This window comes from Xenopus laevis, chromosome 5L (genome assembly GCF_017654675.1).
Source record: "Xenopus laevis strain J_2021 chromosome 5L, Xenopus_laevis_v10.1, whole genome shotgun sequence".
NCBI classification, from domain to species: domain Eukaryota; kingdom Metazoa; phylum Chordata; class Amphibia; order Anura; family Pipidae; genus Xenopus; species Xenopus laevis.
The window spans coordinates 9,951,609-9,975,603 of record NC_054379.1 but is presented as its reverse complement, the minus strand read 5'-3'; the positions used below and the strand labels follow the sequence as shown (position 1 = coordinate 9,975,603).

General features: G+C 38.0%; 1 protein-coding gene across 1 annotated transcript in view; it reads left to right on the top strand.

Annotated features, from left to right (window-relative positions):
- pkdcc.2.L (protein kinase domain containing, cytoplasmic L homeolog) overlaps positions 1-23,995 on the top strand; it is a 42,546-nt gene that overhangs the window by 3,435 nt on the left and 15,116 nt on the right. The window contains exons 2-3 of the mRNA XM_018262559.2: positions 21,272-21,394; positions 23,086-23,357. Coding sequence (XP_018118048.1) covers positions 21,272-21,394; positions 23,086-23,357 — 395 coding nt within the window. The remainder of the gene's footprint in view (positions 1-21,271; positions 21,395-23,085; positions 23,358-23,995) is intronic.

Below are 23,995 nucleotides of genomic sequence, written 5' to 3'. Positions count from 1 at the left end.
TTTCTTTTTATCTTTCTATAAATGTTCAGGGCCTGCCTATCATTCCTCCTAATCTGAGAATATTAATACCTAACTCATGTTTGGAATTAGCTGGGTTTGGGTCACAGAATTTGGATTTTGTGGGCGGGGGAGGGCTTAATAATAATCACATAAAATAATTTTCATTCATTCCGGTGAAGCAAAACCCACGCCGGGGGAATACGTTACAGCCGAGTCCCAATGTTAATATGTCTTTGCTGTAAAGGCAACAATGGCTCCTAACACAAAACAGATAAACACAATTTTATGATAGGCATCTACAAGCAGCATTGAAAAAACATCCCTGCGCTCTGCGGGGCCCGACGGGGGGTCCCACATCCGCTCCCCTCGATTTGCTTCTGCATTCTCTGCTGCAGCCAATGGAAGGAGGAGACGTTCATTAGAAACAGATTATTGTTCATGAACTCGGTGCTGAGCAATTATGTCATAAATTAGCCAATGGCAACTTGTCTCCAGTGTGTAGAAGCCGGTGGCCCTTCAGCAGCCTCCAGCGGCCACAGAAACGTCAGCCTTTCACATTTAAAAGGAGGGGCTTTTGCCACATTTCACTTTTTGTTTACAATTCAGATTTTTCCCTTTTTTTAGATGATTTAAACAGATTTATCTAAGTAAATATATACAGGTACGGGACCTGTTATCCCAGGGACCTGGGTTTTTCTGGATAATGGATCTTTCTACCTAGAAAAATTATATAAACATTAAATAAATCAATAGGCTGGATTTGCTTCAAATAAGGATTCATTTAGCGATGCACCGAATCCTTCGTGAAAGATTCGGCCGAATAGCGAACCGAATCCGAATCCTAATTTGCATTAGGAAGGGGAAAACATTTTTTACTTCCTTGTTTTGCAACAAAAAATCCACGCAATTTCCCTCCCCCGCCCTCATTTGCATATGCAAATTAGGATTTGGATTTGGTTCGGCTGGGCAGAAGGATTCAGCCGAATCCAAATCCTGCTGAAAAAGGCCGAATCCTGGATTCGGTGCATCCCTAGATTAATTATATCTTAGTTGGGATCAAGTACAATCGACTGTTTTATTATTACACAGAAAAAGGAAATCAGTTAAAAATGTGGATTATTTAGATAAAATGAAGTCTATGGAAGAGGGCCTTTCTGTAATTTGAAGCTTCTTGGCTAACGGGTTTCTGGATAACTGATGTTTCTGTAATTTGGATCTTCATACCTTAAGTCTACTAGAAAATCATGTTAACATGAAATAAACCCAATAGGCTGGTTTTGCTTCCAATAAGGATTAATTATATCTTAGTTGGGATCAAGTACAAGCGACTGTTTTATTATTACACAAAAAAAAAAAATCATTTTTAAAAATGTGGATTATTTGGATAAAATGGAGATGGCCTTTCCGTAATTTGGAACTTTCTGAATAATAGGTTTCCAGATAATGGATCCTATATCCGTACAAAACAAACAAGATATTATCCTAAGGGATAGAACAGTACTGGCAGCAGCCAAGCTCCTAAGCATTTTACAGTGCTACGCAATATGTTGGCGCTATATAAATACATGTTAATAATAATAATACAATTTTACTGTACAGGTATGGGACCTGTTATCCAGAATGCTCAGGACATAATGGATCAGCACTGCAAAATAAATGTTAATAATGTTAATAATAATCTTATCCGTAGTTAATAGAAAATCATGCAAACATGAAATAAACCCAATAGGCTGGTTTTGCCTCCAATAAGGATTAATTATATCTTAGTTGGGATCAAGTACAAGCGACTGTTTTATTATTACACAGAAAAAGGAAATCACTTTTAAAAATGAGAATTGTTTGATTATAATAAAGTCTATGGGAGACGGCCTTTCTGGATAACGGGTTTCCGGATCTCACACCTGTACTAATATTTACTAGTCGCCTTTGCACTGGGATGTCCCTGCTATTTCCATTTGATAGGATTTATGCACAGAAAGTATCTATTTAATAACCAGGATCCATGTTTTGTATATAGAGAGAGAAATGGGATTATTATCCTTTATACAGCGCTGACTTATTCTGCAGAGATTGTAGGTAACGTCACAAACCGAAAATGTTGAGGATATTTCCTTTGTGTGATGAACACGATTATATGTTTAAATAATATCCCTAAAGGCAATATTTGCACATGCTGAACATACTTAGCTCCTGGGAGTTACAATTAGAATTGTCAGATATCTTACATATTATATATATACACATATAGACCTATTAGTGGATACAAGAAGTGTCTTTATGTAGCACAAAACTGACAGTTAGTAAGAGAGAGCAACACCTTGGGGATAGGAGCTCAGCCCTCAGCCCTGTCTTTTTTTTTCTTTCTGTTTTTTGCCAGAAGCCGTTGGCTCTTTTACAGGATAATTTATGCATTTGGTTTAGAGATCTGTTTGTATCTAAATGGCCAGTAAATGAGCTGACACTCAGGGGCACATTTACTAAGGGTCAAATATCGAGGGTTAATAAACCCTTGACTTCGACCCTCAAAGTAAAATCCTATGAATTCGAATATCGAATTCGAAGGATTTACCGCAAATCCCACGATCGATCGAAGGAAAAATCGTTCGATCGAACAATTCGAAGGATTTTAATAGATCAATCGAAGGATTTTTCTTCGATCAAAAAAACCTTAGAAAACTGATGGGTAAGGTCCCCATAGGCTAACATTGTACCTCGGTAGGTTTAAACTGCCGAAGTAGGTAGTCGAAGTTTTTTTTAAAGAGACAGTACTTCTACTATCGAATGGTCGAATAATCGAACGATTTTTAGTTCGAATCGTTCGCATCATTCGAATCGAAGTCGTCGTCGAAGGTCGTAGTAGCCTATTCAATGGTCAAAGTACCCAAAAAAATACTTCGAAATTCAACGTTTTTTTTCTTCGAATCCTTCACTCGAGCTTAGTAAATGTGCCCCTCAGAGTGTGACGAGCAGGAGGAAGGAATTACAGATGTATTTACTCCTTTGGGACCTACGGCCCTAACCAGGGTATAGAATGTATTTGTCTGCTAGATAGGAACTAGTACAGGTATGGGACCTGTTATCCAGAATGCTTGGGACCTGGGGGTTTTCAGGATAATGGATTCCATAATTTAGATCTTCATAGCGTAAGTCTACTAGAAAATCATGTGGGTTATTTAGTAAAACTTGCATTTTTCTCATAATTTCAATAAACCAAACTCCCATTCACGATTTTACCTTATCTATTAATAAAACAACTAGAAAAATTCGGTTCAGGGAAAAGTCTCGGTCAAACCGTGAAAAAACTCGAATCATACAAATTTTTCAGACTTGACTCCCAATTCGCTCGAACTTTTTTTTCCGAGTCATCATCTCAAAATGTTTCTGATTATCGTACGAAACCCAGCGCAGACCACGATAACTTCAAATTGGAAAAGAGACATTGGCTTCTACATGACCTATACAGGTTTGAGACGGAGTATTTTCGGATTCGGACTTTTAGCAGCTTCGGGGTATAATACATCTTGAAAAATGTGACCAGAGAAAAAAAATGAGTTTTATTTCTTGGAAAAATCAACATTTTCCCCTTTAAAAGCCTGACAAGAAAAAGTGTACAGTTTGTTTTCCTGCAAAAAATTTGAATTTTCCCATTTTAAAGAAAAATTTGAATTTTCCCCTTTTAAAGAAAAATTAGAATTTTCCCCTTTTAAAGAAAAATTTGAGTTTTATTTCTTGGAAAACTTAAACATTGTACATTTTTGTTTCCCTTCAAAAAATTAGAATTTTCTGCTTTAAAAGAATAATTTGAGTTTTTAATAAATAACCCCCTAAATAAAGCCCGATAGGTACTTTATTCACTATATAATACACAGAGTTTATGTAGCAAATAAATGGCTTTGATTTATAACAGTCTGATATATAATACAGGTATGCTCGGGACCTGGGGTTTTCTGGATAACGGATCTTTCCGTAATTTGGGTCTTCATGCCTTAAGTCTACTAGAAATTCATTTAAACATTAAATAAACCCAATAGGCTGGGTTTGCCTCCAATAAGGATTAATTATATCTTAGTTGGGATCAAGTACAAGCGACTGTTTTATTATTACACAGAAAAAGGAAATCATCTTTAAACATTTGGATTATTTGGATTGAATGAAGTCCATAGGAGACGGCCCTTCCATCATTGGATAACCGGTTTCCAGATAACGGATCCCGTGCCTGTACGATAAAGCCATAAAGATCTTTATACAGGTATGGGACCTGTTATCCAGAATGCTCGGGACCTGGGGGTTTCCAGATAATGGATCTTTCCGTAATTTGGGTCTTCATGCCTTATGTCTACTAGAAACTCATGTAAACATTAAATAAACCCAATAGGCTGGTTTTGCCTCCAATAAGGATTAATTATATCTTAGTTGGGATCAAGTACAAGCGACTGTTTTATTATTATAGAGAAAAAGGAAATCATTTTTAAAAATTTGGATTATTTGGATAAAATGGTGTCTATGGGAGACAGCCATTCCGTAATTCGGAGCATTCTGGGTATCGGGTTTCCGGATAAGGGATCCTATACCTGTATGTGATTCTATGGACGTGGCTGGGGCCTTAACTTATTCCTATCCATGTTGTTATTATCCACATCTCTAGTCTGATTCATTTCTGACCTTCATTTTTTAATGACATACGTCAGAGAAGCAGCGCTGCACCTAAAGGGTTAATCAGCTGTCCCGATACTTTTTTTTTTTATTTTTAAAGAATCCCTTTGCTTTCTTATAAATGTCCCAGCTTGTCTGCATTGCTCTGGTTTCCTACATTCCTTTCTAGAGGGGGTATTGTGATAGGCAGGTGCACCTCCATTAAAATGGAAATGTATTTGCTCGGGAGGCTGGTTCATTAAAGCAGATTTAATAATGAGGGGCATTTGGAGGGGGGATTTGGGTCAGTGATTTATTGTTACAGGGGGTTTAGCCGGCCGCTAATTGCCTTCCACTTGTTCTGTATCAAATAGTCAGGGATGGGCTGTTGTGTAAAGCTTTTCTATAGGCTTCTTACCTTGGGAGAGACTCCTGCACTTAAAGGGCTCTTACACACGGGCGGTTTTTCCTGCGCTCCCCTGCGTTGCGCTTTCTTCTGTTCAGCCGCAGGAGTAGCACACAATTATTGTCAAGGGGGCTGTACTCACACAGACGCATGTAAGTGCCAAACGCAAGGGGGATGCAGCATGTTGCATTTCACCTGCGTTTGGCGCATACATGCGTCTGTGTGAGTACAGCCCCCTTGACGATAATTACGTGCGTCTCGCTCATGCGCTCCCCTGTGGCTGAAAAAAGAAAGCACAACTAGGGATGCACCGAATCCAGGATTCGGTTCGGGATTCGGCCAGGATTCGGCCTTTTTCAGCAGGATCCTTCTGCCCGGCCGAACCAAATCCTAATTTGCATATGCAAATTAGGGGCAGGGAGGGAAATTGCGTGACTTTTTGTCAGAAAACAAGGAAGTAAAAAATATTTTCCCCTTCCCACCCCTAATTTGCATATGCAAATTAGGGTTCGGTATTCGGCCGAATCCTTCGTGAAGGATTCGGGGGTTCGGCCGAATCCAAAAAAGTGGATTCGGTGCTTCCCTAAGCACAACGCAGGAAAAACCGCCCGTATGTAAGAGCTACCGGACTCCTGCTGCACAAACATGGCGGCCCCCTCATAGAGGAACGAGCAAAACTTGTCGAGTTCAGTTCGGCCGAATGACTAAAGATTTGGCTGATTCATCGCACGGTGATTTTCGACAGTGGTTACGGATTTTTGATTTCACGGCTAACGCGAAAGAGAAACTGTTTGAGTTTTCAATGGCCTGGCAAATTCTGTAATCTGACTGTAAACCGAGAGGTGTCGGCTTTGATAAATTCATTTAGAATTTGCCTAAATTTCAGGGGCGTTTTAATATATCTGAAAAAAAAATCATTTTCTATCTACAGTATCCTAGTCAATATATGAGATTATAAATAAATCATTTAAGGCATCCGTTATCAGAAAACCCGGTATCCGGAAAGTTACGATTTACAGAAAGGCCGTCTCCCATAGACTCCATTATAATCAAATAATCCAAATTTTAAAAATGATTTTCATTTTCTGTGTAATAATAAAACAGTCGCTTGTACTTGATCCCAACTAAGATATAATTAATCCTTATTGGAAGCAAAACCAGCCTATTGGCTTTATTTAATATTTATATGATTTTCTAGTAGACTTAAGGTATCCAAATTACAAAAAGATCCATTATCCGGAAAACCCCAGGTCCAGAGCATTCTGGATAACAGGTCCCACACCTGTAATAATAAAACAGTCGCTTGTACTTGATCCCAACTAAGATATATTTAATCCTTATTGGAGGCAAAACCAGCCTATTGGGTTTATTTAATGTTTACATGATTTTCTAGTTGACTTAAGGTATGAAAATCCAAATTACAAAACGATCCATTATCCGGAAAACCCCAGGTCCAGAGCATTCTGGATAACAGGTCCCATACCTGTAATAATAAAGCAGTATCTTGTACTTGATCCCAACTAAGATATAATTAATCCTTATTGGAGGCAAAACCAGCCTATTGGGCTTATTTAATGTTTATATGATTTTCTAGTAGCATTAAGGTATGGAGATCCAAATTATGGAAAGATCAGTTTTAAGGAAAACCCCAGGTCAAGAGCGTTCTGGATAACAGGTCCCATACTTGTAGTGGGATTACACAGTATATAATTCACTATTATTCTTTAGGAAATACCTTTCCACCTAAGTGCCAATCTCGGCAGCCCGGGGAAACTGGTTGGCAGTTGCGGGTGGTGGATAGAGGGAATGTTACAAGGAGTAACAGAGGAGACTATAGAATGTCTTTATTCTCTTCCTTGGGCAGCACATGATGAAGAACATTCACCTTAGATTTATGGCACTTAATTACAGTGTTTGTGTAAACGGGATGAGATCGGTGCTGTAAATCTCCTCTCCCTGAGTGTGTGCTGAGAATCCTCTTCAAACGAGCCGGCCATAAATGACAGCATGGGAACATAACAATAAGGTTGGGAAATAGCACCTTTTTGAATTGAAAATGGCAATTAAATGAGATCAATTCTCCTAAGCCTTCCCCTATAGTAAAGGGCTGGTGTGTAGGCACTGGATCCCAAGCACTGAATACATTCTATTTTTATTTACAGTAGAACCCCCATTTTACATTTTCAGGGGACCAGAAAAAAATGGTGTTAAATCCAGGAAAAATGTCAAATTGGAAAAATGTATTGTGCATAATATGAGGGAAAACATAAAATCAGGGGATCTAAAATTGCGGTTTCATTATACAGGTATAGGATCCCTTATCTGGAAACCCGAAATCCAGAAAGCTCCGAGTTACGGAATGGCTGTCTCCCATAGACTCCATTTTATCCAAATAATCCAGATTTTTAAAAATGATTTCCTTTTTCTCCGTTATAATAAAACAGTAACTTGTACTTGATCCCAACTAAGATATAATTAATCCTTATTGGAAGCAAAACCAGCCTATTGGCTTTATTTAATGTTAAAATGAATTTCTAGTAGATTTAAGGCATGAAGACCCAAATTACGGAAATATCCGTTATCTGGAAAACCCCAGGTCCCGAGCATACCTGTATTATATATCAGACTGTTATAAATCAATGCCATTTAGTTGCTACATAAACACTGTGTATTATATAGTGAATAAAGTACCCCCTGTTGTAAAATATAAGGATATTATAAGTTACCGAGGAGTTTCATGAGCATTTATACAGGTCATGGAACTCCGAAATGACTTCTAGTGATGGGTGAATAAATACGGCAGGCACGAATTCTCCAGACACAAATTAGCGTCTAATTTCCGCGGTTTGCCACAATCAAATTATTTCTCGAAACTGCGGTGACAATTCGCCGGTGAAAAAAATGCTGTTTCAAAAAAAAAAAAAAATGTGGCGCACGTCAAAATTGGAGCACGCATAAAAATTATTTGGATGCTCGTTGACTTTAATGCATTTGGACCAAATAGTCGCGCGTATAAAATGCGTTTTGTCAATTTTTTGCCGTTTTGCGAATTTCGCGGGAAATTCTTGAATTTTTCGGCGAACCTAAACTGCACAGACTCACCCATCGCTACTCTTGAGTATTATTATATACTGTAACTTTGCAATTTCAGCCGTCTGGTTGCTAGCGACCATATTACCATAGCAACCATCTACTGATTTAAATAAGAGGAGAGGCCTGAATAGAAAGACGAGTAAAAAAAAGTAACAAAATTGTATCCATTTGCTACATGAACAAACTGAACTAGTTTTATCTACAAAAGTAACAGTGGGATAATAGTCTCTGGGAAGTGAGTATGACTGTGGGATAGCAGGTATAGTAGGGAGAGATGGTGTCTATAGTAACAGTGGATAATAGTCTCTGGGAAGGGAGTGTGACTGTGGGATAGCAGGTATAGTAGGGAGAGATGGTGTCTATAGTAACAGTGGATAATAGTCTCTGGGAAGGGAGTGTGACTGTGGGATAGCAGGTATAGTAGGGAGAGATGGTGCCTATAGTAACAGTGGATAATAGTCTCTGGGAAGGGAGTGTGACTGTGGGATAGCAGGTATAGTAGGGAGAGATGGTGCCTATAGTAACAGTGGATAATAGTCTCTGGGAAGGGAGTGTGACTGTGGGATAGCAGGTATAGTAGGGAGAGATGGTGCCTATAGTAACAGTGGATAATAGTCTCTGGGAAGGGAGTGTGACTGTGGGATAGCAGGTATAGTAGGGAGAGATGGTGCCTATAGTAACAGTGGATAATAGTCTCTGGGAAGGGAGTGTGACTGTGGGATAGCAGGTATAGTAGGGAGAGATGGTGCCTATAGTAACAGTGGATAATAGTCTCTGGGAAGGGAGTGTGACTGTGGGATAGCAGGTATAGTAGGGAGAGATGGTGCCTATAGTAACAGTGGATAATAGTCTCTGGGAAGGGAGTGTGACTGTGGGATAGCAGGTATAGTAGGGAGAGATGGTGCCTATAGTAACAGTGGATAATAGTCTCTGGGAAGGGAGTGTGACTGTGGGATAGCAGGTATAGTAGGGAGAGATGGTGCCTATAGTAACAGTGGATAATAGTCTCTGGGAAGGGAGTGTGACTGTGGGATAGCAGGTATAGTAGGGAGAGATGGTGCCTATAGTAACAGTGGATAATAGTCTCTGGGAAGGGAGTGTGACTGTGGGATAGCAGGTATAGTAGGGAGAGATGGTGTCTATAGTAACAGTGGATAATAGTCTCTGGGAAGGGAGTGTGACTGTGGGATAGCAGGTATAGTAGGGAGAGATGGTGCCTATAGTAACAGTGGATAATAGTCTCTGGGAAGGGAGTGTGACTGTGGGATAGCAGGTATAGTAGGGAGAGATGGTGCCTATAGTAACAGTGGATAATAGTCTCTGGGAAGGGAGTGTGAGGTGTAGTAGAGAGAGAAAAGGATACAGTGGGGGTAAAAGCCATAGTGTATGTTCTGCTTTCCTGGTTTCGCTGTACAGGGAAAGAGAAATAAAGCTGTAAAGTGGGTGTTTGAGTTTCCCAGTAATTGCCCATCAGATATTATGACATGTAAATAAAATGGAATGTTACCAGACTGATCTGTGCGGTGATGTTGTGAGTAAAACATGCCACTTCTGCCCTTCACCACTGTGTTGCTGCCCCTCTGTTGGCTCGGGCTCTGCACAATTTCACTGCAACAGTCTCTGGGGCAAGCGGGAAACTGAGGGAGGCGCAGTAATGAAATCGCCATGTCTGACCCCCTCAGGGAATTAGTGACCGTGATCATATTTGACATTTACTACATTCTTGTTGATTCTTTATTCTAAGCCCTTTACATGCTCAGACTTTGATTCTTTACATCCTATAATGGCACCTAATATTTTCTTTTACATTTTGTCTGCTGTTCATAAGAATTTACAAGTTACTCAGTGCTCTACAGTCATATTAGGGGGCAGATTTATCAAGGGTCAAAGTGAATTTGAAGGAATTTTCAAAGTAAAAAAATTCGAAGTAATTTTTTGGATACTTGGATACCATCGAATAGGATACTACGACTTTGAATTTACTTCGAATTTGATTCGAAGTAAAATAGTTAGAATATTCGATAATTGAAGTACTGTCTCTTTAAAAAAACTTCGACTTCAATAGTTCACCAAATCAAACCTGCCGAAGTGCTATTTTAGCCTATGGGGACCTTCTAATGCATTTTTCTTAGTCTTCACACATCGAAGTAAAATCGTTCAATCGTACGCTAAAATCGTTCGATTCGAACGATCTAATCATTCGATAGAGCAATTTTACTTTGATCGTTCGATTGCCAAATTCGGTGAAAATCCTTCGACTTCGATATTTAAAGTTGAAGTATTTTAATTCGATGGTCAAATTTCGAAGTATTTTTTACTTCAAAATTCAACCCTTGATAAATCTGCCCCCTAGGGGTCTGACGGTATTGTAACAAATAAGGAGAATAAATTTAGGGTAGGAAGGCCCTGCTCACAAGAGCTCACACTCATCTCCAAGTAAAAGGCTTAACCAAAGTAGTGAACGGAGTTAAAGGCAAAGTCAACCTAAGCATAACATTTTTCCCTAATGAAAGAAAATAAAATTCTAAGGAACATTCCAATATACATTCTTTAAAAAATGTCAATGTTTCAAAGTTATTTGGAAATGTATTCGCTATTTAAAGCGGTATCTGCGTGTCCCATTTTGATGGTGCTGTCTATTGATACAATGTAACAGGCGGAGAGCTGAATTTGCAACATTGTTTAAAGAGCAGAACCAGGATTACAGAAAGATACAAACCGATGTTGCTTTCAATTGCATAACATGTTTTATTTCCTTGGACAAAAAGTTAGGCCTTTTTTAATCTTTTATTTTGTGCCCCTGAGGAAGACCGATAGCGGTAGAAACGTGTAGGGCTTAAATATCCTGATTATTTAAAAAAAATTTGATTTAATAAAACATTCATTTTTTCATACACACTTTTCTAATTATGTACTATTGTATTGAAGACCTGAGTATATTGAGTGTGGTGGGTCTGCTAACTGTTCTCTAATTTTGCCAAGGTCACAAGCCAGGCTAATATCTTAAATTTAAAAGTGTTGCAGTTTATAATTTGTAGTGTACCTTTTCCCATAGAGAACCATGCGTTTCATTTTTGGTGCTTGTTTTTTTCTCTCTGAACTTAATAATTATTTTTTTTTTAACTTACTACTGGTGATCACTGTCCCATTTATGAGATAGTCAAACACAAAGGGGAAGATTTATCAACATTTTACAATTAGAATTATTTTCAAATTTAAAAATATCTGGAATGTGGCCTTATTTAAAGCGAAAAAAATCAAAATTCAATTTTTTCGGATTTTTTCCCCGCAAACAAAATTATCGGGAAAGTGTATTAATAAATAAGCCCAAAACACCCGTGCAGATTTGGTACGAGTATTTTTTAGAAAATCTTGAGAAAAATTCGGACCTAAATAACCACCTAAATATTATTTTCAAGGCAAATTTTGAGGTGAGAAAAAAAAAAATCTGGAATAAAAATTGGGAATGAATGAAAGAAGCTGAAATGAAGGAAGTTGTTTCTTTTGCTTTACTGAGAAAAACAGATTCTGTTGAAACATTTCTCCAAATGTATAAAAATGTCAAATATTGCTGAAAATAATATGAAACGGCACAATACAGGTGTATCTCTGTTCCTAATATCTGTGTGAGGGAGGTAACATTCAGCAATATAATGACAATCAAAGGCTGTAAGTAATAACACTTGAGGCCACACGTTGGAAATTGCTAATTTAAATTCTTTTTATTTTCTAAGTTTGGGACTTTTTCTCCGTTGCTCAGGGTCCACACCCTTGTTTACTCCACCCCCAGTTCTACTGTTCCTTTAGGGTAAGGGAACACAGGGCGATTCGGGGAGATAAGGGGCAAATTCACTAAACGACGAAGCGCCTAACGCTAGCGTAGCGCATTTTTGTTAATTCGCCGATTCACTAACGGGCGCTGGCATAAATTCGCTAGTGTTACTTTGCACCCTTACGCCTGGCGAATTTGCGCAACGGACGTAACCACGCAAATTCCCTGACGCGCGAATTATTCTGAACGCTACCTTTTACGACCACCTCAGACCAGGTGAAGTGCAATAAAGTAGATAGGGATTGCTTTAAAAAGGTTTCCCAGGCTTGTGTACTGCTGCTACATATACCTCCATTTTAACTTCAATTTGGCGCCGTATGCAAATTAAGCATCGCTAACGTAACTTTGCTTTGCGAATTAACGCTACCGCAACTTCACAACCTTACGCTTCCCCTGAGCGTAACTTCGGATTTTAGTGAATTTGCGTGAAAATACGCCTGGCGAAATGCGGCGAATCGGAGACGCTGGCGCAACTACGAATCTTAGTGAATGTGCCACTTAGTCGCCTGGTGACTAATCGCGGCGACCATTTTCCGAAGTTGCTCAAAGTTTCCTCGTGAGGCACTTCGGAAAATGAATTGCCGCGTGTGATTTTTTAATTTTAGCCAGCACAGAGTGAGGGAAGGCGTTCGTGGAGATTGGTTGCCGCAAAGTCGTGGCAATTAGTCGCCAGGCAACTAAATCTCCCCGAATCGCCCAGTGTGCCCTTACCCTTACGGTTACTGACGACCCCTGTCTTTTAAATTGTGACCTCTGACTCCTCAAATAAAACAGAAATGCTGAACCTACAATGAGGCCAATTAACTCTTTGGGGCATATTTATCAAAAGCCAACGTTTTTGAAGTAGCCACTATTCTCATCAATCTGCCTGCCATATTCTCCTAATGACTATCTGCCTGGCAGACTCCATGCCCCATTTAACTATTTAATGCCGGCACTAGAAATCAATGGAATTCTTTGTGATATGGAGGATCTGGCCAGACTTAACCTGGCGTGAGACGTAACACTTGAAACTGGGAGACCTGGTAAAATCTTTAAAAAGCCAAATAAAAAAATTATATTTGTATCAGCCCCATCTTTGTATAAGTTTTTGCAGCAAAGAGTTTACTGCAGGAATTTCACAGAAAAAGTAGAAATGAATTCATTTTTTAACTATTAATTGATAAACATAAATATCTATCAGTACATACTGGCCGCTTATTCTCAAATTTGAATTTCAGATTTTAAAATGTATTCACTGAAAAAAAACAAAAACATTTTTGAACAACAAAAATGTTGGCATCTAAAAGCTGGGGGTTCCTGTAGAAGTCAACGAGAGTCGTATTTACAAATTCCAAGCAATTTTACCGTTCAAGTTTTCAAAATTCATTTTAAATTTGACAGAATGGAGGGTAGAATGGGATTTCATTACATTCCAGTTGCATTTTGATGTTCTAAAGAAATTAAGTCGTCTTTTTTTTTTTAATCTTTGATTTTGTTTCCCTTTTAATAAGGCCACATTTCAAATTTTTGGAATTTGAAAATAAATCTAGACTTAAAATGTTGTATTTACAAATTCCAAGCTATTTTTCAATTCAGGTTTTCAAGATTCATTTGAAATTTCTGTGTAATAATAAAACAATCGCTTGTACTTGATCCCAACTAATTAATTAATCCTTATTGGAGGCAAAACCAGCCTATTGGGTTTATTTAATGTTTATATGATTTTCTACTAGACTTAAAGTATGAAGATCCAAATTACAGAAAGATCAATTATCCGGAAAATCCCAGGTCCCGAGCATTCTGGATAACAGGTCCAATGCCTGTATTTAAATAATATACCATTGTTACAATTATGATCAGTACTAAATGTTATGACTGTATATAATATATTACAGGTATGGGACCTATTATCTAGAATGCTTGGGACCTGGGGTTTTCCAGGTAAGGGATCTTTCTGTAATTTGGAGTTAAGTCAGCTAAAAAAAAAAACCTGTTTTATCATTACAGAGAAAAAGGAAATAATTTTAAAAAAAATTGAATTATTTGGTTAAAATGGAGTCTATGGGAGATGGCTTTCTCGTAATTTGGAGCTTTCTGGATAATGGGTTCCCAGATAACTGATCCCATACTTGTATAAAAAAAATAGAATTAATTTTTACATTATAAATATTATGTAACAATATTTTTAAGACAAATAAATAATGTAAAAAGTAAAATACTGCTTGAGTACACCTAATTACAGCGACACTTACGTGATGTAACAACAGCTTCGCAGTTCGCAGGTTTTTGTTAATTAGACCTGGAATTTAAAAGCCTCGTTATATTATGAGAAATGATGTGGGGAAACCCCTTTAGCCTGGGTATCTCTAAATCCTGTGCAAATAACAAGGCTCCACTGTTTTCACTGCCTTCTTCTAATATGTGCGGAAGGTCGTTTTAGTTATAAATAGAAGGTATTTTGGTTTAAGGAAAAAATGTATATTTATACAACATAATACATACACTGTTTGTGAGAATAGCTTTTCATAGTGTTGGTGAGCGTTGTACCATCGTTAGCTGGAAATGTCCAGCCCTTCTGATGTACAAGGGGCGGTGACTGGCGGGCGGAGTCTGCCTATGGCAGGCGGAGTCTGCATATGGTGGGCGGAGTCTGCCTATCTGCCCCATGTGCGTCAGCCAGGTTGCTTTCCAATAAAGGGGTGGTTCACCTTTGCGTTAACTTATAGGGGGTTATTTACTCTGTTCGGGCTTTTTGGTGCAAAACTCTAATTTTTTTTTTTTTTAAACTCAAATTTTTATTAAAGCCTGATGCAGCAAAAAGCCCCGAATCTGAAAATCCGCCATCTCAGACCTGCCGGAGTTGTGTATAAGTCAATGGGAGACTTTTTTGAAGTTTCTGTGGTCTGCGCTAGAATTTTTTAAATTCTGTTGAATAGGATCGACCCGCAAACTCGAATCTAATTCAATCGAATTTGATTCGAGTTTTTTTTAACATAAAATATTAGATTTTTAAAAGTCCACCAAACGACTCCAAATTGATTGTAGGACTTCCCCCATAGGCTAAAACAGCATTTTGGCAGGTTTTAGATGGCGAATAGTCAAATTCGAATTCTTAAAGGGACAGTACATGATAAATTGCGATTTTCCATTTTTTTTTTAAAAAACTCAAATCGAATTTGGACTATTCCCTCGTAGAATTACACTAAAATAAACTCGAAATTTTGACCCTTGATAAATCTGCCCCTTATTGTTATTGCTACTTTTTATTCCTTATCTTTCTATTCAGGCCTCTCCTATTCATATTCCAGTCTCTTATTCAAATCAGTGCATGGTTGCTTAGGGTAATTCGGACGCTAGCAACCAGACTGCTGAAATTGCAAACCGTAATAAAAAGCTCAATAACTCAAAAACCCGAAATAATAAAAAATGAAAACCAAATTGTCTCCCCATGTGCCCTAAGCCTTAGAATATAAATGTTTGCCTGAGTACTGGAAAAGAAGTAGGAGCAGGGAGCAGTGATGGGCGAATAAATTCGCCAGTCGCTGTCAGCGAATAAATTTGTGAAACTGCAGCGAAAATTCGCCAACGTCAAAAAATTGTGGACACGCGTCAGAAAAGTCGATCACATCAAAACCGTCGCCCATTGACTTTAACGCTGGCGGCAAAATAGACGCGGACGTCCAAATTCGCGTTTCACAAATTTTTGCCCATTTTGCGGGAAATTCACAAATTTTTGGGCGAAACGGGGTAGGCAGCCCCCACAAACTGATTCCTCCAGTATATCATTTTTTCCCCCTAAAAGTGAAAGCTGATAAATGCTGTTTGGGTGAAGTGTAAATTCAATTAAAGAGGACAAGTGCTGCTCATGTTTCACATTAAGTTTGTACTGAAGTCTTTACAGTGACAGTGTTTGGGAAAAGGAGATTTTTTGGGGGTTTGTGTAGTAGAATAGATTGATATATTCGATCTCTTAGGGTCCACTAGAGACCATTGACGTCTGGGGTCCACTTTGAATGCACCATGAGATATAAAATGTATTATATTTATTACACTCTCTATAGTAGAGATTAGATAGGATTTCTTTTAAAGTGGGACCCTCCGGGGCATTGCTTATCCCTATAGTCCAGTCCAACTCTGCTAGCTCTTGAGGTTTCATCAAACTGCTAGCTCTTGAGGTTTCACACCATTTTAAAGACACACTGATGCCTTCAAGATCATCTAATTCCATTACTTAAAGGAGAACTAAACCCTAAACATGAATGTGGCTAAAAATGCCATATTTTATATAGTGAACTTATTGCACGAGGCTAAAGTTTGAGCTTGTCAATAGCAGCAATGATCCAGGACTTCAAACTTGTCACAGGGGGTCACCATCTTGGAAAGTGTCTGTGACACTCACATGCTCAGTGGGCTCTGATTGGCTGTTGAGAAGCTAAGCTTAGGGCTCGTCACTAATTATCCAGCAGAAAATGAGCTTCCCTGGCTGTAATATAAGCTGATGCTACAGGTTTGCTGATTATTCAATTCTGATGCTAATTGCACTGGTTTCTGTGCTGCCATGTAGTAATTATGTGTATTAATTACTAATCAGCCTTATATTGTGACATTTCTATTCTATGTGTACTGTATATTGTGAGTGGGTCCCTAAGCTCAGTAAGTGACAGCAGCACAGAGCATGTGCAGTGAATCAGCAGAAAAGAAGATGGGGAGCTACTGGGGCATCTTTGGAGACACAGATCTTTACTGCTAAAGGGCTGTGGTTGCCTTGGGCTGGTACAGAAGCACAAAACATCATGTACAGCATTTCTAGCTACTTCTTTAGTTAATCTTTAGTTCTCCTTTAAGTACAGGTATGGGATCCGTTATCCTGAAACCCATTATCCAGAGAGCTTTGAATTACGGGAAGACCGTCTCCCCTTAATTAACTTTGGGCCCCAGATTTGGAAAGTGGTGCCTTCGGCCAAAACATATTTATAAATCTATATACAATTTCCTTGGGATTCTTACTATTCTTTTTCTGACCCTGCCTGTTGGGAGTTGTAGTTCAACAATTTAGGTTCCGTGATTAGTGATGGGCGAATCTGTACAGTTCCGCATCGCCGAAAAATTCGCAAAATTTGCAAAACAGAGAAAAATTTGTGAAACGCATTGAAGTCAATGGGCGTCAATAATTTAGACGCACGACAATTGTGACGCGAGCGACAATTTTAAACGCGCGACTATTTTGTCCAAATGCATTGTAGTCAATGGGCGTTGACGTGCAACAATTTTATGTGGGCGACTATTCGGACTTGCAACACTTTTTTTTGTCGCAGCAGATTCTCTGGCGAATTTTCGCCGTAGTTTCGAGAATTTATTTGCTGGAGGCTAAACTCAGACATTTGCTGCGAATCCATGCCTAGTGAATTTATTTGCCCATCACTGTCCCTGATATGCATAATTTCAAGCTTGAGCCCCTCTATTTCCCTTCATCCCCGTATTCTGTAACTCTGCTGACACCTTATTGTAGCTCACATCACCCGGGCCAGGCTGAGCGATTGTGACGTCGCTGCTTCACAACTAGTCATTTTCTGTTGAGCCATTTTGACAGAAAGCAAGTGCAGTGCAAACACTTGTGTGTACCTTAGGATTCCCGTGAGGCTGCAAGTCCAACCCATCTTTGTCACGGGAGCTTTCTATCATTTCAACGCATCGCTAAGCTTTGTAAATAAGTCAGTCATCGGCGAATCCTTTTGTAACTTTGCATTAGTAACTGTCCTGGTGATAAGGGAGCCTGCAGTTTACATATCCTCCCAGACACACACTGATGACAGCTTAATAAGGTCTTTTATTTTGTGTTTTTGTTCTGCAGTCTTGTCGGCCTTTGTGCAGATTGTGACCTCTGCTTTTTGCCTCTGAAAAGGGGGCAGTTGTGTCACTTTAATTTGTGCTCATGTGGAATGCCGAGTTGACATGAAGCGACTGGCTCTGTGGGGCTTGTAGACATATTCAAGCACAAGCTGCTCCTATTGTTACCTAGGATATGAATGCACATTTACAAATTTCTATTATCTGCCGCTGGCAGGGAATGCAGCCTTCACAAACAGTGACTGAGTACACAATCCACACACACACACACACACACACAGTGTGCTGGAATTGCTCACCCCCCTGAAGAATGTTACACACCGATGAGTGTTCCACAAAATGATTTACCATCTCTAAAGCCAGCTGCAGTTGAACTGTAACTACCAATACACTCAACATCCAACTAGAAATCCCCATACTAAATAATTTAATGATGTAAATCAAAATACTAGAATGCTCGGGACCTGGGGTTTTCCAGGTCATGAATCTTTCCGTAATTTGGATCTCCACACCTTAAGAGGCAGATTTTTCAAAGGGTGGAAGTGAAAATTTGAATTTCAAATTTAAAAATTGGAATTTTCTAGTTTATTATTTAGGGAATAGTTAAAATTCGATTTGAGTTTTTTAAAGAATTTGAATTAGACTATTCGCCTCTTTAAACCTACTGAATTGCTGTTTTAGCCCATTAGGGGCATCCTGGAATCAATTTGGAGTTGATTCAAATTCGATTCGAGTTTGCGGGTCGATCCTATTCACCCAAATTGAAAAAAATGGCGTTTTTAACTAAAAAAATCAAGTTTATGGAAGTTTTTATAAACTCCCATAAACTCTAAATTCGACCCTTGATAAATCTGCCCCTAAGTCTACTAAAAAATCAAGGGGGTTATTTTCTAAATATTTATTTGTGTGGTCTGGCTTTTTGGGGCAAAACTAAAATTTTTCATTTTTGTTTTTAAAAAAAAATCGTTTTTTTTTTTTAAATTTATTAAAGCCCGATGCTGCAAAAAGCCCAATTCCGAACATTCAAATGAAATCTTCCATTGCGTCGGCGAGGGGGTCAGGAGTTTAGCGCACACAAGCCTTTCCAACCAAAGCATGTCTTACATGCCGAGATGCGCTTTCTGGAGATGTGCATCTATGCAGGAAACTGTGGCAGAACGGAACAAAAGAACATTTATTTACACGGGTGTATTATTCCCAGTTCCGCTGGTCTCTGGAATTTATCCTTGAAAAGAAAGTCTATCCAGTTTCTAGTTAAGGTTTATTTTTATTTCCTTTTTGTTCCTCTTGATATATTTGATAAATATGGGCATTCTATGCCTGGTATCTTATCTGGATCTTATATGGAGCTGCCATGCTGGTTGTTCCAATAGTCTCATGTCTCAAGAGTGGGCTCCCCCTGTATCATATTGTTTACTGTGAGACAACGAACTCGATTATTCTGTTCCCAATGCATAATAAAATTGGTTATTATTCTGTCCATATAAGTGCAATTATATTTCAGAATTTGTATGGTTCGGAATTGATTTGCTGAAAATTCTATTACCATTTTATTGTGTTTAATGTACAGTGGTGCAACATGAGTCTCAAGCATACAGCCTAGTTCCCCCTATTTCTGGTGGGATATTCTTAAATCAAGGAATCCAGAGTGGGGTGGAAGTAAAAAGTAGGAGGGTTTGGGTAGATGGGTGCATTTCTGGCTATAAGTTGGTGTGGTTTGGCAAGAGGCATCCATTGGAAGGTCCTGTATCCTAAATACAGAATGTTATGCTTAAGAGGAGAGATTTTGTTGGGGTTTTTCTAAGAAAGGACCATCTGGTCACTGCGTAGATAAGATTTGTATAATCTGCTAAAAAAATGGAGATTTCAGTTGACCAGAGTTGTTCCTTGATTTTAAGGTTTGGATTTGGTTTAGCTGAACACTAACCCATGGTAGATTTCTTCAAAGAAAAAATAAAATTGAGCTTGTGTTTTTTTTCCATGACTCCAGAAAAACGTGATTTAGAATTTTTTTTTTTTTAAAACTAAAACAAGCAACTAAAACAAGTTGATCCCCTTATAGAAGGTGTATTTTCAACAAGCTCGAGAGGAGCATGTCAAAACAATTGAAACAATGTGATTTTCATTGGGAATTGTTTTCTGCATCTTCATGAGAATTCCCAATTCAAGTTAATTTTGCAGCTGTCAAGATTTAAAAAAAATAATAATATTAATCACAATTTATTTAAAAATTAATAGTTCTGCCAATCCTGAATTCTGCAAAAAGAACCGAATCCTGAATTTCGTGCTTCCCCAATCGATGCTAAACTTGCAGTAAAAATGTTGAGATACTGGTTAATATCTCCATTTACTTCAGTCCAAAAAAAATCAAAATTTTTTCTTTTCGATTCAAAAGATTGACTTTCCTTTTTCATTCAGAACCAAAGAGGTTGAACTTAACGCTGAACATGCCCGGCTAACGTTACAAGGTGTCATGCATCATTTATAAGCTTTAAACGTTTCCGCTTGATTTGTAGGGACCTCTTATGCTGGCAGAGACTTCCTTTTTTGGATGTAAGGCCTTGCGAGCGTCTGTGAATGCTTTAGCATTACATAAAGGAAATCTTTAGTAGCTTTACATAAAGGAGATCTTTACTAAAGAGAGGGGGGCAGCTTCTTTCAGTAAAGTTGTTAAATCATTGTAATTTCACTGGAGAACCTGGATGGTATCAAGCCCAAAACAAGTCCACCAAGCCTCCATGTTCCAGGTACTAAATTTGTGCATTTTTTGGAGCAGAATTAACGTACAACTGTTTTTGGATATGTACCAAGTAACCAGAATTTTTCAGGACAGTTACATCAACTGTTCAGGAAAAGGGCTGGGGTGGCTTAGAATTAGGTAAATAATGTACGTAGGCTTAATGGGTTGGGTCAGATGATGTGACTGATCTAAAATCTGTAAGAATTTGATATTTTGGCAACTACTACAGTTTATTGCTTTTACTTTGGAGTTAGTTAACACAACTTCCTTCTTCCTAGAGGTAGAGGTGGAATTTGAGGGTTAAATTTTTTTAAATTTTTTGAATTTGGGACATTTTATTTACCAGGTTTCACAGGAAGTTTTTTTTTTTACCCTTTTCCATCAATATACATAGTAAACTATTTTATTTAAAGAAAGTCAAATGGTGCATTTGCTGTTACATTTAGGCAAAAACCAGCCAGCCAACGTGGAATGGCTTAAAATTGTCAAAGCTTTGATTTATATTTATTTAAAGGGTTTTCATCGGGTCACAAATGGCCAAATTGTTGTGGATAATATAATTTCCTACAGTTTCATAGTACTTATTATAGCTTAGAGGTAAATGTTTCGTTACATGGTGGCAAAAAACATTGAGCCATAATTTTGCTTGTGTTATCCATGTCCCATACCAGAACTTTATGTGGCTGTTTTTCTATATGTCCAATTGAAATTTACACATTTTATTTTTTCCCACTTTTAGTTGTATGGTTATTGTTACCAAGACAGCAATGATATTTCAGACACACTGACCACCATCACTGAACTGGGTTCCCCACTGGAGATGATTCAGCTGTTACAGTCCCCTTGGGAGGACAGATTTCGAGTAAGTGATGAATGTTTTAGTAAAGCTTGTGGAGCAACAAGGAGATACAGTGAAGATGCTTGATTCTTATGATCAGCTTAGCAACATCAAAATGTAATATTTTCCATATTGTATCCCTTAGACGATAGGCTTCACTATAAACACATAGCATTCTTTCCATTTTTGTTTGGATTAAAGGGAGATTTATATTTTGCCTTGTTTTTCTACTAAAATAAATTCTAAGCAGAAAACTAAGGGACTGATTTATTAACATTTCATTTTGAGCTTTTAGCATGATTCCAGGTTTTTTTTTGCACTACAAATCAGAAAATTCACATTGAGGTTTCCAAAAAGTTAATGTTCAAGATCATTAAGTGCAAACTGAAATCTAAAAATTTGGCATAAAAAAACTGGGAGTTCATGTAACAGTCAATGGGAGTTGTCCTTGCAAAATTCAAGAGATTTACAATTCAAGTTTTTGATAAGTAGAATATGATTGCACTGCTTTCGAAATTTTATTTGTCTTTAAGTGATTCAGTTTTCAATATTCAAGTTTTTTAATAAATAAGCACACATTCAATATAGAAAAAAATTACAACTTTGAATTTCGATAAATAGGCCTCGAAGGGGCCGATATATTAAGCCGCAATTTTTTTGGGTTGGGCTTTTTGACACCCAAAATCTGAAAAAGTACTGGAAAAGAAAGCATGACTTTTTGGGGATTTATTATGTGACAAAACTGCAGCAATATGAAAATGCTCCAGCTAAAACCTGTCAAAATCATGTAAAAGTCAGTGGCAGATGTCCATTTTAAAACTGGAAAATGTTTGTTTGATTCGTAGTTTTAGAGGTTTTCAGGTATTTTCGACGCTGGCTTTTGTTAAACAATATGAAAAAGTCATAGTTTTTTGCGACTTTTCCCTTTTGCTACTTTTTTAGTTTAGATGTTTTAACAAATTTCATGACATTCGTGGTTTTAGAGAAAGTGAGTTTTGTTGTGGTTTTATATACCTTTAAAACCGCTAAAATTTGACCTTTAATAAGGTAGAAAAATGGAAAAATACTAAACTATAGGAACTTAAAGTTTTACAACAAGATTTAATGCATGTGCTACATTTTCTATTAAAATCATACATGACTTTTCATATAAAGAAAACTATTTCTGTTCTAAAGTATCTCACAATTGAATCTTTTCCAAATTAAATTTACATTCACTTTCATTAATGTCACGACATATTAGTTAGTCTTGAGTATAACCAGTCAGTCAAATTTTTGAGAAATATTGGCCATTTTACCGGCATTCAGAAATGCTTTTTATTTTCATATCTTGTGATATCCCAAATGATAGCAATGACTATTTGAGTTTATGATTTTAGCTGAATTTGTAGAAAAAATATATAAAAGGGATTTATTTTTTTAATATGGTTTTTTAGGTATGGTTTCATGGAATGCAAGCGCTTATTTTGTCAACTGATTTTTAATTTACGTATAATTACTATGAAGTGGACAGTAGGGATGGGCGAATTTTTTCGCCTTGTTTCGTCGACAACATTTTTTTGACGCCTATAGATTTTTCACCGGCAGCGAATTTTTGGTGAAACAAAACGGCTCAAATTCACCCATCCCTAGTGGACAGGGCTAGGGCATTGTCTCCGTAGAAATCTACTTTGAAATATCCAACTTGTCCCTAAGTTAATGTCTTTCCTTTTCAGATATGCCTGAGTTTAATCCGACTTTTGCATTATCTGGCGCATTCTCCCCTCGGCTCCATAACGCTGCTGGATTTTCGGCCGCGCCAGTTTGTGGTCGTTGATGGTGAACTGAAAGTTACCGATCTGGACGACGCGAGCATGGAAGAGACCCCTTGTTTCAGCCACAGTGACTGCTTTTTGGAGTTCCCGGCAAGAAATTTTACACTTCAGTGCTCGGTGGAGGGTAAATGTCAAAACATGAACGAAAAGAGGAACCTCTACAATGCCTACAGGTAACTTGTGTTCATTGATACTGATCATTGAAAGGGAACGAGTGGAGTCACCTATAAATAAACCTCTGTTCTTACGTTTCTTGTAGAAGTGGGATCTTTTTTAGTTCTTTTTTTTTTCTACCCAAGACCCAATGAGTTCTCTCATTCTTTATTCTCATAAACCAACTTGTTTATCCAAATCCCGTTGTAACCAACAGAAGCTTTTCTTGTTCCCTGGAATCCGTACTTCACAAAAGCAAGAAAAACTAAACTGTTTGTAGTTATGAATATCCTCCCTGGCTTTCAGCAGACAGCGAGTGTGCCATGATTTATGACAGTTCACATTAGGCTGAGTTTGATGATCTCAACAAAAGTAAGAGGCCCAGTTGAAAAAGAACAGCTTTAAATAGACTGCTCCTGGAAGCTTCCCATTCATCTCAACCCAAGCGCTAGTAAATAGATTATAGGGGTACTTGGCTGGTAATAACATTTGAGAACTTCTGGGCAACAAATAAGACTGTAAGAAAAAATAAAAGCAGCTCAGACATGAACTCGGAAAAAAAAATGCAGTTTATTCTTTTACTTTGCAGACGTTATTTAGTTACAGCCCTGCTGTCAAGTTATGCGTGTTGCCGACCTACTCGTTTATCAAAGTGGAA